This window comes from Diceros bicornis, chromosome 6 (assembly GCF_020826845.1).
Source record: "Diceros bicornis minor isolate mBicDic1 chromosome 6, mDicBic1.mat.cur, whole genome shotgun sequence".
NCBI classification, from domain to species: domain Eukaryota; kingdom Metazoa; phylum Chordata; class Mammalia; order Perissodactyla; family Rhinocerotidae; genus Diceros; species Diceros bicornis.
The window spans coordinates 77,461,241-77,473,067 of record NC_080745.1 but is presented as its reverse complement, the minus strand read 5'-3'; the positions used below and the strand labels follow the sequence as shown (position 1 = coordinate 77,473,067).

The following is an 11,827-nucleotide window of genomic DNA, read 5'->3' as shown; positions in this document are numbered from 1 at the left end:
TTTTTTTTTGCTAGAGAAAGGGTTTAAACTTCATAGCAGGTTTTGTTGAAACTGCTACTATTCATGCAACCTTCTGCTGGTCTCTAGAACATCTACATCATTCACCTTTCTCAGAAGACGTCTCCTGGGCTTTAGAATATCCCATTGCAAAAAAGGATAGTCAGTCTTGACTTTTCCTAGTAGAGAATAGTCTCTTCATGTGTAATCTCAGCACGAGTCAAAACTTTATTCTCTTTAGTTTCTTTACTGTACGATCATGAAATGAAAAGCTTGTTTAAAAATCCACAGATAAATACTTAAACTTATTTTGGAAAATGTAGAATTAATCTCAGGATGGAATTTCACTATACTTTGCTTAGGAACTAATTTTATGAAAAATATCCTATCCATTTGGTGTCATCATTTTCTTAGGAAGTTGAAAAATTTCACTTTTGCTTTTACCTGTGACCTGTCCACCTAGAACTTCTGCTGAAATGATCTATTTAATTACACAAGAGAAAAAATACTTACTTAAATGCTTTTATAAATTTTTGCTTAACCATGAAAGTATTTTGCATTCTAAACAGCCACTGGAGAAATCTGCACACACGGTCATCTGTAGGCTGTGGTTTTCTATCGGAAACAAAAGCAAGTCATGGAAGCCACTTACCGAATTACAAGTAGGCAACTGAGTGTTTACAGAGTTAGTCTCCTTTCCTGCGTTTCTGTGCAAAATTGCAGCTGAGTTACCTGGCTTGATCACCTTCTTTTAGAAGACACACAATCCCAAATGTTACTTCTTAAGTCAAATGCAGCAAATGAGATACTGAAAACACCTACAAGTAGTCTAGAATACCTTGAATCTGGCTGTGAAAATTCGGGGCAAGTCTGCAGCTCCCAGTAGGTGCATGCTGTATTTGGTCTCCAGGCATTTTGCTAGGTTATTGAGTCACGAAAAGCTATTAAAAGAGCTCTATGGGAAATGCAGCCTATACTTTGAACGAAACAGTCTTCCATTGTCACTGACCCCTTACAGACACACGGTACATAATCTTGATCGTGCTTCATTGGTATTTATTGCACATGGACCAATTCCTCACACAGTAGTTAGTTGCACCAGAGTATAAATACTTGGTAAAACACAGAGGAAATAGAATTTACACACAAGTGCGAAATTTTACCAGCAGATTCATGTGGGCACTTGGACATAAAAAAATAATAAAAAAAATCCTTAAGATAATTATATTTATAATATGGATACAGTTACAGTACCATGATAAAAGAGTATAAAAAGCTATTTTCCCAATAAATCATTAGCTCAATAACATAATAGACAACAGAAGTAGAGTTTGAATTTTATTTTAGTTTTCAAGATCTGCACCCACCCCTCCCACTCCCGTAAAAAATATTTAATTTCTTTTTGTGCAAGTAACATCTTCTGTGGACTTTGCAATTCCTAACACTGTGCAAAAATGGCATTTTGAACCACTCCTTTTTTTATGTTTTTTGTTTTTACCCACATGTGCAGTAATCTGAACTGTTTCTACTTTTTTTTTTCCTTTTTCTGTCCTGTCTTCAATGGACAGAGTCACATGTCACAGAGGCTCGGCGCCTGGTCCTTCCAACTAATATTGATACATAAATAAGCTGTTTAATATAAACAAGTCTTTCTATCGTGCTGTGCAATGTGCACAGTGTGAGGTAGACACCCCTTGGCCTGACCTCCGAGGCGCGTGGGGACAGCAGGCTTGTCCTACAAAAGGAAAGCAAGGTGAGGCTTGTTCCAAGAATAGCTTAAAATTTCTTGAAACGTGATTTTGCATCCATCCTTTCCCTTTATTTTAAGAACAGGAGAAATCATGACTCAGGAATTAAAATGAAATTTTTCTGGAAAGCAAAAGGAAACACGTCCTGACCAATGGTCATCGCCCCCTCTCTCTCCGGCTGCCTGCTCCTGTTCCGAGAATGGGATGGAAGCCAGGTTGACAGACTTTTATGCCCTGATGCTTCTCCCCCCTACCCGGTCCTCGCAGAAAGTGTCAAAAACCACCTGGAAAAAAAAAAAAAAATCTAAAGATGCATCACACGCACACACAAAAGATGACCGAACCACAAGCAGAAAAAAGAACCCAAGAAAGATAAGCAAGCTACTCTCCCACCCCTCCCAAACTTTCCTTTTTGTGCAACGGTCCGTGGCTCTTCTGTTTGTCTTGGATGATTCAGACGAGGTTTGTGGGCTTCGAGTTCACCTGCTTTCGGTCTTGAGTAAACACAGATCTCTCTCCCCTGGGAAGCCATTCAGGGGCGCCCGGGCTTTCTTCCTCCCGGGGCGCAGAGCCTGCGTCCCGGCTGGGGAGGTGGGGAGGGACGCCGGGCCCTACACCTTGGATTCCGAGGCGCAGCCCGGGCGGCTCGGCTCGTCCAGGCTCGAGTCGCTGTCCGCCGCCGCCCCGCCGTTGCAGCCGGCCCAGGGCTCCAGCAGGCGCGTGGGCGGCGCGGCCCCGATGTCGTCGTCGTCGTCCTCGTCGTCCGCCCCGGGCGACGGCGGCGGCCCGGCCACAGCCAGGCAGCCCGAGGCGCGCGCCCGGTCGCCGGCGGCCGCGTGGCTCCCGCAGGCGGCCCGGCGCGCGCAGCAGAGCAGGCGCTGGAAGGCCCTGCGGAAGTCGGGGCTGCGGCAGTAGATGATGGGGTTGAAGGCCGAGTTGGCGTAGCCCAGCCAGTTGAAGAAGACGAACAGGCGGTCGGACACCAGGTCGCGGTGGAAGGCCTTCACCACGTTGGCTAGGAAGAAGGGCAGCCAGCAGAGCGTGAACACGCCCATGATGATGCCCAGCGTCTTGAGCGCCTTCTGCTCGCGCAGGGCCACGAGGCGCGAGGGCCGCCGCTTGCTGGCGCGCCCGTTGGCCAGCTGGGCGGCGGGGCGCTGGGGCCCCGGCGAGGGCGCGGGCGAGGGCGGCCGCGCGGGGCCGCTAAGGAAGCGGCGCTCGCAGCTGTCGATCTTCTTCACCTGCTTCTGGGCCTCGCGGAACACCCGCAGGTACACGAAGGCCATGATGCAGAGAGGCACGTAGAAGGAGACCACGGACGAGGCGATGGCGTAGGCCCGGCTGGTGACGAAATCGCAGCACTTCGGGTCGTTGTAGCAGCGGCGCGCCTCGTCGTTCTCTGCCCGCCACCACTGCATGAGGATGGGCAGGAAGGACACCAGGGCCGAGATGGCCCACACGGTGCACACGAGGGCCCGCGCCCGTGCGCGGGTCAACAGGCTCTGGTAGCGGAAGGGCGACGTGATGGCGAGGTAGCGGTCCAGAGCGATGACACACAGGGTCTCGATGCTGGCCGTCACGCACAGCACGTCCACTGAGGTCCAGAGCTCGCAGAAGAAGGAGCCGTACTCCCAGCGGCCCCACACCACGATGGTGGCCCCAAACGGTACCACCAGCAGCCCCATGACCAGATCAGCGCTGGCCAGGGACATGATGAAGAGGTTGGTGAGCGTCTGCAGCCGCGGCGTCTTGGCGATGGCCACGATCACCAGCACGTTGCCCGCCACGATCAGCAGCACGATGAGAGCCATCAGCAAGCCCATGCCCGCCGTCCACTGCTGCGACAGCGGCGCGGGGCCCTCGCTGGTCGGGGTCAACAACGAGGCGGGCGGCGACGCGGGCACCAGCAGCCGCGCCGCCGTGGCCGCGCCGTCGGGGAGCGGCGCGGCCGACGACAGGTTGCAGGGCTCGGAGGCGCCCAGGGCGAGCGCCCCCGCGCCCATGCCGAACTGCGGAGGCCGGGGGCGGGGGGTGTGGCGGGGCTGGGCCGTGGTTGGGGAACACCCCAGAGGCCCGGGCGGCGGGGCGCGCCGAGGGAGGTCGCGGCCAGGTCAGGGCAGCCGCGGCGCGGGGCCGGAGGCATGGGCGCCGGGCGCCTTCCCCGCCAGAGCCGAGCGCTGTCGCCGCCGCCGCCGCCGCCGCTGCTGCTGGAACAGCTGCCGGGACCTCAGCATGTTTCTGAGCGCGCTGAGCCCGCAGACCCGGCACCCAGCACCCACTCCACCCAGCTCGCACTCCCCCAAGCCAACCCCCGGGGCCTCGCGTCAGGCTCGTGCAGCCAATCCCGGCAAAAGGCACGCCCCTATCTAGTTCCCCACCAACTCCCCGCACCACCCTCCCACCGGCAGTTCAGCGGCTTGGGGAGTCCGGGACCGGTCGGCGAGCTAGCGCCTCCCCGGCGCCCACGGTTCCTGAGCGCGCGCCCCTTCCTGAGCCCGCTAGTTCCAGCGCCCTGTTCTCCTTGGCCCGCGACTGCGCCCGGCTCCCACTCGCGTCCCCGCCCCCTCCTTCGGCCCCCACTCTCTCCTGCACTCCGCTCTCTCCTGCACTCCGCTCCCTCCTGCGCCCCTTCTGCCTCTGGCGTTTAGCTCCCTCCTGCGCTCCCGCTCCCCAGGCATCCCCTCTATCCCCAGGGCGCAGATTCCCTGCGGAGCAAGGCGCGTGGTCCCTTTAGCGGAGAGGGGACCTCGGTGTTCTCGAAGGGCCAGAGTGCCTTGGACAGTCTGTCCGCCGGGGTTGGAGGAATTTGGCTGCCAGATTGATTCTCGGATGGGGTAGCCTAGCAGAGTGTGTGTAAAACCCTTCCTCTGTCAAGAGGGGACCCAGCCAGGCTGCGTCCTGCCAGCTCCGGGGATCGAGCTGATCGGAGGCGGGTGTTAGTGGGTAGAGGAAACTTTCCAGCAGAGCGCCTTGCTAGAGCAAACCGCGCATCTGTCAGGAAAGCTCTCTGAGCACTGTTCTTGCAAGGAGCTTCTGTTGTTCCGGCGCGGTAGATGCGTAAAGGAAGCAAAGGTTTGTGCCTCTGACAGCTAACGCTGAGGATCAGTTGGAAAAACACACACTCCCCAGTCCCAGCTAATGAATGTGTGAGTATGATGCAACAGTGTGTGTGGATAATATAAAGACAGAGACTTAAGGAAACACAAATGTTAACGCAGAGTAAATGACACCGCCGCGAAGAAAGAACACGTTTAATTACATTTCGGACTTTTCACATTCAGTGATAACACCTATCTTTTGTGTTTATTCCTCACCTGATTTTATAATTTGAGCTAGGTCAATACAAACAGGAAGGCACTGTTAATTTTGGTTGATGTAATGAACTGAGATTTCAGATTTCTTGATCTGCTTGATTGTTTTCCCCTTTGCCCAAGTTCCTAGATTCTCGAAGCTTTAGGCTTAGTTTTGGAGAGATGAGAGAAGAAAATATGTAAATACTAAAGAGGATTAAAATCCCATAGCATTTAAAGTTGCATCAGTCGTTTTTGAGTTGGCAAATGAATTGGTTTGAAATTAGTGAGTCATTAGCCTAGTTGTTGGTGGATTATATGTGCAAACTGACCACGGGATAGCCACTAGGAACACCCGAGGCGGCAGCAGGACTGAAAGCGCCTCCTCTAATTCCACCTCGGTAAGGTTCTCAGCTGGACTTGAAAATACAAAGCCTTTTTTTTTTTTTAAGTAATTAATTAATTTATTTTTTAATTTTTTGTTTATTGCAGTAACATTGGTTTATAACATTGTAAAAATTTCAGGTGTACATCATTGTACTTCTATTTCTGCATAGATTACATCATGTTCACCACCAAATACTAATTACAACCCATCACCACACACATGTACCGAATTATCCCTTTCACCCTCCTCCCTCCCCCCTTCCCCTCTGGTAACCACCAATCCAATCTCTGTCCCTATGTGTTTGTTTATTGTTGTTATTATCTACTACTTAATGAAGGAAATCATGCGGTATTTGACCTTCTCCCTCTGACTTATTTCACTTTGCATTATACCCTCAATGTCCATCCATGATGTCACAAATGGCTGGATTTCATCGTTTCTTATGGCTGAGTAGTATTCCATTGTGTATATATACCACAGCTTCTTTATCCATTCGTCCCTTGATGGGCACTTAGGTTGCTTCCAAGTCTTGGCTATTGTGAATAACGCTGCAATGAACACATGGGTGCATGTACCTTTACAAATTGGTGGAAAATACAAAGCCTTTAATTGAATCCATGAGAAGTAAACAGCTTCTAATTACCCATGTAAGGGTGCATGAAAATGTTATATAATGCTCACACATCTTTCTAGTGTCTTTCTTACTTTGCAGAGAGACTGACTTCCGTAGCTACCCAAGAGCTAAAAGCAATGCCTATTCATTTTATAAAGTCAAGCATTTTAACCACCTTCTCTTACTGAAATGCAAACATGTAAATTTGCTTTAGGCCCAAACTTGATAATCAAAGTGTTACAAGGGAGTAGGAGTGGGTGATTTAGTTGTTTATTCACCCGTGCCCCAGGACTTGTTAACCTAGTTCCGCCAACTTGGGGAGGTGGAGCAAGGACAGGAGAGGGACTAGAAAGAGCGGAGGAAGGGGGACTGCACCCTGAGTTCAGTGTGAGCCTTAGTTACCAGAGTCACTGCAAACCTGTCTCCCCTTCCTCTCCTTTCTGTTCGCTCTCTCAAGGGGCAGTCTCAAAATAGCCAAGGGATTGGAAAGAGCTGAGTCTGATGCTGCCCGGGAAAGGGATTCTGAGTGCTGGGCTGTGTGGGGTGACGTGTGGGGAATGTGGGGAGGTGGCTTTCTATCCGGCGCCATCTTTCTCTCAAGTGGTGTTCTGGAATCATCTGTGCCATCCGTTAAGTGCCCCTGAAGGGCAAAGGGCTTGCATTTCTGTGAACGATAAGGCCAGAACTTGTTTGTAGAGGTTCCATGCAGAGGCCTGGATGCCAGTACCTTTACTGTATGTATAAATATGTATGTATTTGTATACATACGTGTATTTGTATCTGTATGCATGTGTATGAATGCACCATGTGTTCTGGCATGAGATTTGAATTGTCCCCAAACTCTCCGTCTCATTCAGAAATACATCAAATTTCTCTGATATCTGGATAATAAACACATTAAATCATAAATATTCAAACCTAGGTGGTTATTTTAATAAAAGTTCTAACATAGGGCTGTAGGCGTGAAGGGATCCCAGGGATTCTTGGGGCTTTCCTTCAGTCGTACTGTTGGAAATCTTTGGAATAGTCCCTATTTAACGAGAGTTAACTTTCTTTTAAAATAAAATGTTCTCGGATCTCCTGTAATTCGTATATTTTATGGCACCTTTTTTTTTTTTTTGACATTTTTGAGCTAACATTTTTTTGTCCTTAGATAAGGATACAAGATTAAGAAGAAAAGGCGAAACATATCCACTTATACAGGTATGACATGTTGCAAGTGCAAAATGAATGACTCCTCCATTTCACGATTCCCCACTCAAAACTGTTCTTCGGAACCCACGGATGTGACGATAGTTTAGAAAGCAGCAGAGGGCACCAAGAACAAATGCTGTTGAGCACCTCAAGAGGTGATTCCTGACCCTCCTCTACTTTCCCCTCCCACTGCCATCACACCTCAACTTGCCATGGGCCCTCTGATCTCCTGGCCCCTGGTGCTCCTCACTCCGTTGAATCTGGCATACCATAGCCAAGTTAGTATTTCTAAGACACTGCTTTGACCAAGATGCTTTTCTGTTCAGAAACCTTAATGCCTCACCTTGGCATTCAAAGCCTTCCACAGTCCAGTTCCAAATAGCCTTTCCAGCCCTATCTCGTACTAGAACTCTCCATATCACCCTGTCTTGCAGTTCTGTATTCTTTTTCCTTCTTTGGATCTATACTCTTGTTCCTTTTTTTTTTTTTTTTTGCATCTATACTCTTTCTCACTGAGTTCCTTCCACCAAGAATCCCCTCTCCGTCTCTGTCTCAATTGATTCAGCCTTCAAAATCTGGCTGATACCTTTTCTGTTTTACAGTCATCAGTGCCCACTGCTTCTGGAAATGCCCTCTCCTTCTTCTACCTATAGTAGTTACTCTGCTAATGGCATTTCAGGTGGCAATTAATATATTGTCTTTTGGCATCTCTCATATTGTTATTTAATTTTTATATGTTTTTCTCCTCATTTGGATTGTAAACTTACTGAGAGGACTACCCAATACATTTTTATATCTCCTATGTTTACTAATATTTACTTAATATTAATTAACATTAAGCTTTGATTCATAAATATTTAGTGGTTAATTGATTAAAATATTCTCATATTTACTAGTATGAGAAATAATTGAGTGTTCTTGGAGTTACAGTCTTCCCTCATGCTTATAATTTACAGTAATAATTCTTATTCGTATAGCATAGTCAATATTTTCATATAAACGTTTCAAAATACTTTACAAATACAAGATAGGCTCATGAGATAAATAAATTTATATCATACCTATTCAGTAATGAATAAGGTGGGGCATAGGTAAGAGGTTTTCCAAAGGGGCCATGTAAGTCCACATCAGTGACAAGCACTGCATAATCTTCATAAATATTCAAGATGAAGGACCTTTTTCCTTAGCCTTCATTTATGATGCTATATATCCAGGCATTTCTGCCCTGGGAGAATAGCTGATGACTTGAATCTAGTTTCAAGATCTAAATTAAATTAAAGGTCTGCACAGCAGTGATTAATAGGCCACCAGCCCACCTATATTTGTGAGCCAGGAGCTTGGTGAAGACATTTCCATCCTTGAGTTGACTTGACTAGAAAATGAGATAAAAATAAAAGCGAGCAGCCTAACTGGACAACTGCTGGAAGGTAGGCCAAAGGAAATCTGGGGGGAGTTTCCAAGTAAAGCCCCAAGAAGTGTATCAAATCAGTAAGTTAGCAAAATTAGCCTCGAGGCTGATAATTGGTGGCGGGTTTGTTAATCAGAGCTCAAGTGGCTGTTTCTGAAGAAAGATATACAACTTTTCACATAAAGCAATCCTGCTGCTAAAACAGTCACTCAGTGCTAACCAGCCAAGAACAGCCTGCACCCGTGCTGGTGCTGAGGTCATGTACTGGTTTTGCAGCCACAGTTTTCACAGGGACAAGCAACTCCATCCATTGTGATAAGAATGAGCACAGAGGACAGCGGTATAATCATAGCAAAGGGTGGACTATTTGGAAAACTCCAAAGCTCTCCTCTCTCCTACTTCCTGCCTCATTGCTTCCTCCTCATCTTCCTGGTGTGTCTAATGAGTACATCGAACAACGCTGGAGCCAATAATAATACTTTTGAAAATTTACATGTATTGGAACGTGTTCAGACCTGGGAGGCAGAAGATCCAGTTTTGTGTCCTTGCTTTGCCACTTTTTGGTTTGACCTTCGGCAGTGGCTTCATCTTTAAAATGGACTCACCTTTACTCCCTCACGGGGTTGTGCATGAATTGAATGAGATAGTGTATGTGAAAACTTCTTGAAATCTCCTATAGCACCACATATTTGTAATGCGTCAAATGTGGTCTTATCCAATCATCGTGACATTTCAAACCATGAAAGGGTCAGCATTTGCTTGTATGAAAAGAGGCAATTCACTTAGAAGCTTCTCTTTATCCGTTTGACTCCTTTCTTTCTCACACCAGATATTAATATGTCTCAGAGGCTGGGTAACAGTGAACTATTTTTAAATCCTTTTACCTTTGGCAAATCATCCTATTAAAAAAGTTTTTTTCCCTCTTTTTTTATGCCTTTCTTTAATATGTACCCTATTCTTTTTTTTTTTTTTTAAGTATTTGTTTATGTGATTCTCTGAAATAAATTCCTTTAAAGTATTTCAGTGGCGAAATAGCGCAGAGAAAGGATTTTTTTTCCTCAGGGCAACTATTTAGTACCATGACTAGTAACTTAAAAAAAAAGGTAGGCAATGCAATATAAAATTCAGCCAACTGCCAAAAATTCTGTTCTTATTCGGTTGTATAATGAATAAAAATTGATCAGCAGCTGAAATCTTGCCTTAAAGTGCTAGTGGCAATAACAGTACTATCACTATACATAATAAGCATTTGGCAAGGAGCTGTCCTTCAGTGTGCCCCAGTCCAGAGCTTGTGATGACAACAAGCTGTGCTAATTACGGAAAACTCTAGGTTTTATTTTAACAGTCTTACTGTGTTCCAGATAAAACAATTATGTTATAAAAAGCTGAGGAGTTTGTAGCAACAAGAATGGCCCAAGCCCATCTTGTAAATTTCTGAGGAGTAAGAATGATACCTTTTAAATATTTTAGCTCCCATTTATTCTGACCATGTAGTTGGTACTTCATAAATTCCTGTGGAACAGAGGAACTACTTAAAAGCTTAAGTTCAGTAGATTCTCTACAACAGAAGACACTGTGTTTTCCACGCATCCATGGAAGATGGCATCTGGGCCGTCCAACTGAATGGCATTGCTGAAGGCCGCCAGTGGAAGAAGCTGGTTGTCTGCTCCGCCTCTAGGTGACAGACCAAGTTATTTACATGTCTTTCTTTTCACTCACTAGACCAAACAGGTATCTTCTTTATATGTATTTACACTTGTATAGATATTTTTGTAGTTGACCTATTCGTTATTTACGTACTGTATAAAAGCTCATCCAGACCCACTCAATAAATAGAGGCATGGTAACTCCTTGGCCTCAGAAGGACAGAGTCTGAAGACACTAGTGAAACAGTGCTGCTGCTAGTTGGTTTTGATAACCACTGTGGTCAGGCTTCTTGCTTTGAAAATAAATATCAAACCTTTGACATGACATTTATTTTCCATAATGTCTCAGCTTTGCAGCTCCTTGAATAAAACCTATTAGAGACTTTTATCCTATGATAACTTTCTGTTTCCAGAGCATTATCCTTTAATTAAATGTTAAGGGGGCAATGACCTTCTCTGCAGACTTCTTCTAAATATAAATTACTTTTCACACTGGTGGAGACACAGTTGTTTTTTTCTCCCCATTTTAATATGGAGAAACTGAAGCATAAGGAGAGAGACGTGCTTCAAGGAAAGGGAAAGGGGGTTCTTGATTCTCCTGCCTCCTGAGCGAATCTTTAATTACCAGAACCTGCATCCTTCATAGATTGTGGTCCACCTATTACTACTTGTCAGCATAATTTTTTAATTGCATGATATATTTGGGGTCTTGGAGCAGGTCATGGAATAATTTTTAAAATAAATAGCTCCGAACAAGTGAAGAGATTCTATCAAGCAATGTTTATTTGTATTTTTCCATTGGTTTAAATATAATAGATCTGGAAGAATAATCATATTTATCTACACAAATGAAATTCTCATCATTAGAACATTTCAGTGTGAATTTCCAAAAGTGCCACATGAATACTAACTCTGAAGACCAAAGAACATCAAATAAAAGCCAAGCAATTAAGTAATTTGGTTTTTTGTTTTGTTTTTTAATCTGTAACGGGAAGAAGATTTCACAGAAGACTCTTACTGAGAATCGAAGGCCCAAAAGTTGTGACAACCTTGGGGATTTTATTTAAGAGGCACAATGAAGCTGTTGGGGAGTTTGGAACAGAAAATTAAAAAAGCAAGCTCTACTTGCTTTGTCATTCCCACATCCTAATACCTTTTCCAAACACATACACATTGAACTTTGAGGCTCTCTGAAAAGCCTGGAAAATGCCCTAAAATGGTATTGGCATAGTCCTGAAAATATTTTTTTCTTATTCTGAAAATACCTAAAGTGATGATTTTACTCTGACTTGTCACCATTTCCATCCCACTCCTTGTTTTTTCTCTCTCCTGCTGCCAACCACGCTGCAGTAGGCATTTTTGACGTTTCCCCCCATTCCTAATTAATAGCGATCACATGACTTTTCAAAGCTCTGTCTTGAGGATAATGATCTGGTTTAAGAAATTCCCACACATATATACTCTTATGTATAGTTCTCATAGGTACTCGTCTGGGAGATGACGTAGAATAAAAGTAATTTATTAAGCAAGTTAAAAACCCATA

The 11,827-nt window shown here is 45.5% G+C and overlaps 1 protein-coding gene across 1 annotated transcript; it reads right to left on the bottom strand.

Annotated features, from left to right (window-relative positions):
- Window positions 1–1,036: 1,036 nt before the first annotated feature.
- On the bottom strand, window positions 1,037–3,974 carry ADRB1 (adrenoceptor beta 1). Its single transcript, XM_058542706.1, has one exon. It carries the CDS (start codon window positions 3,746–3,748, stop codon window positions 2,357–2,359), a length of 1,392 nt encoding a protein of 463 aa, XP_058398689.1. The 5' UTR covers window positions 3,749–3,974; the 3' UTR covers window positions 1,037–2,356.
- Between the last annotated feature and the right edge of the window lie 7,853 nt (window positions 3,975–11,827).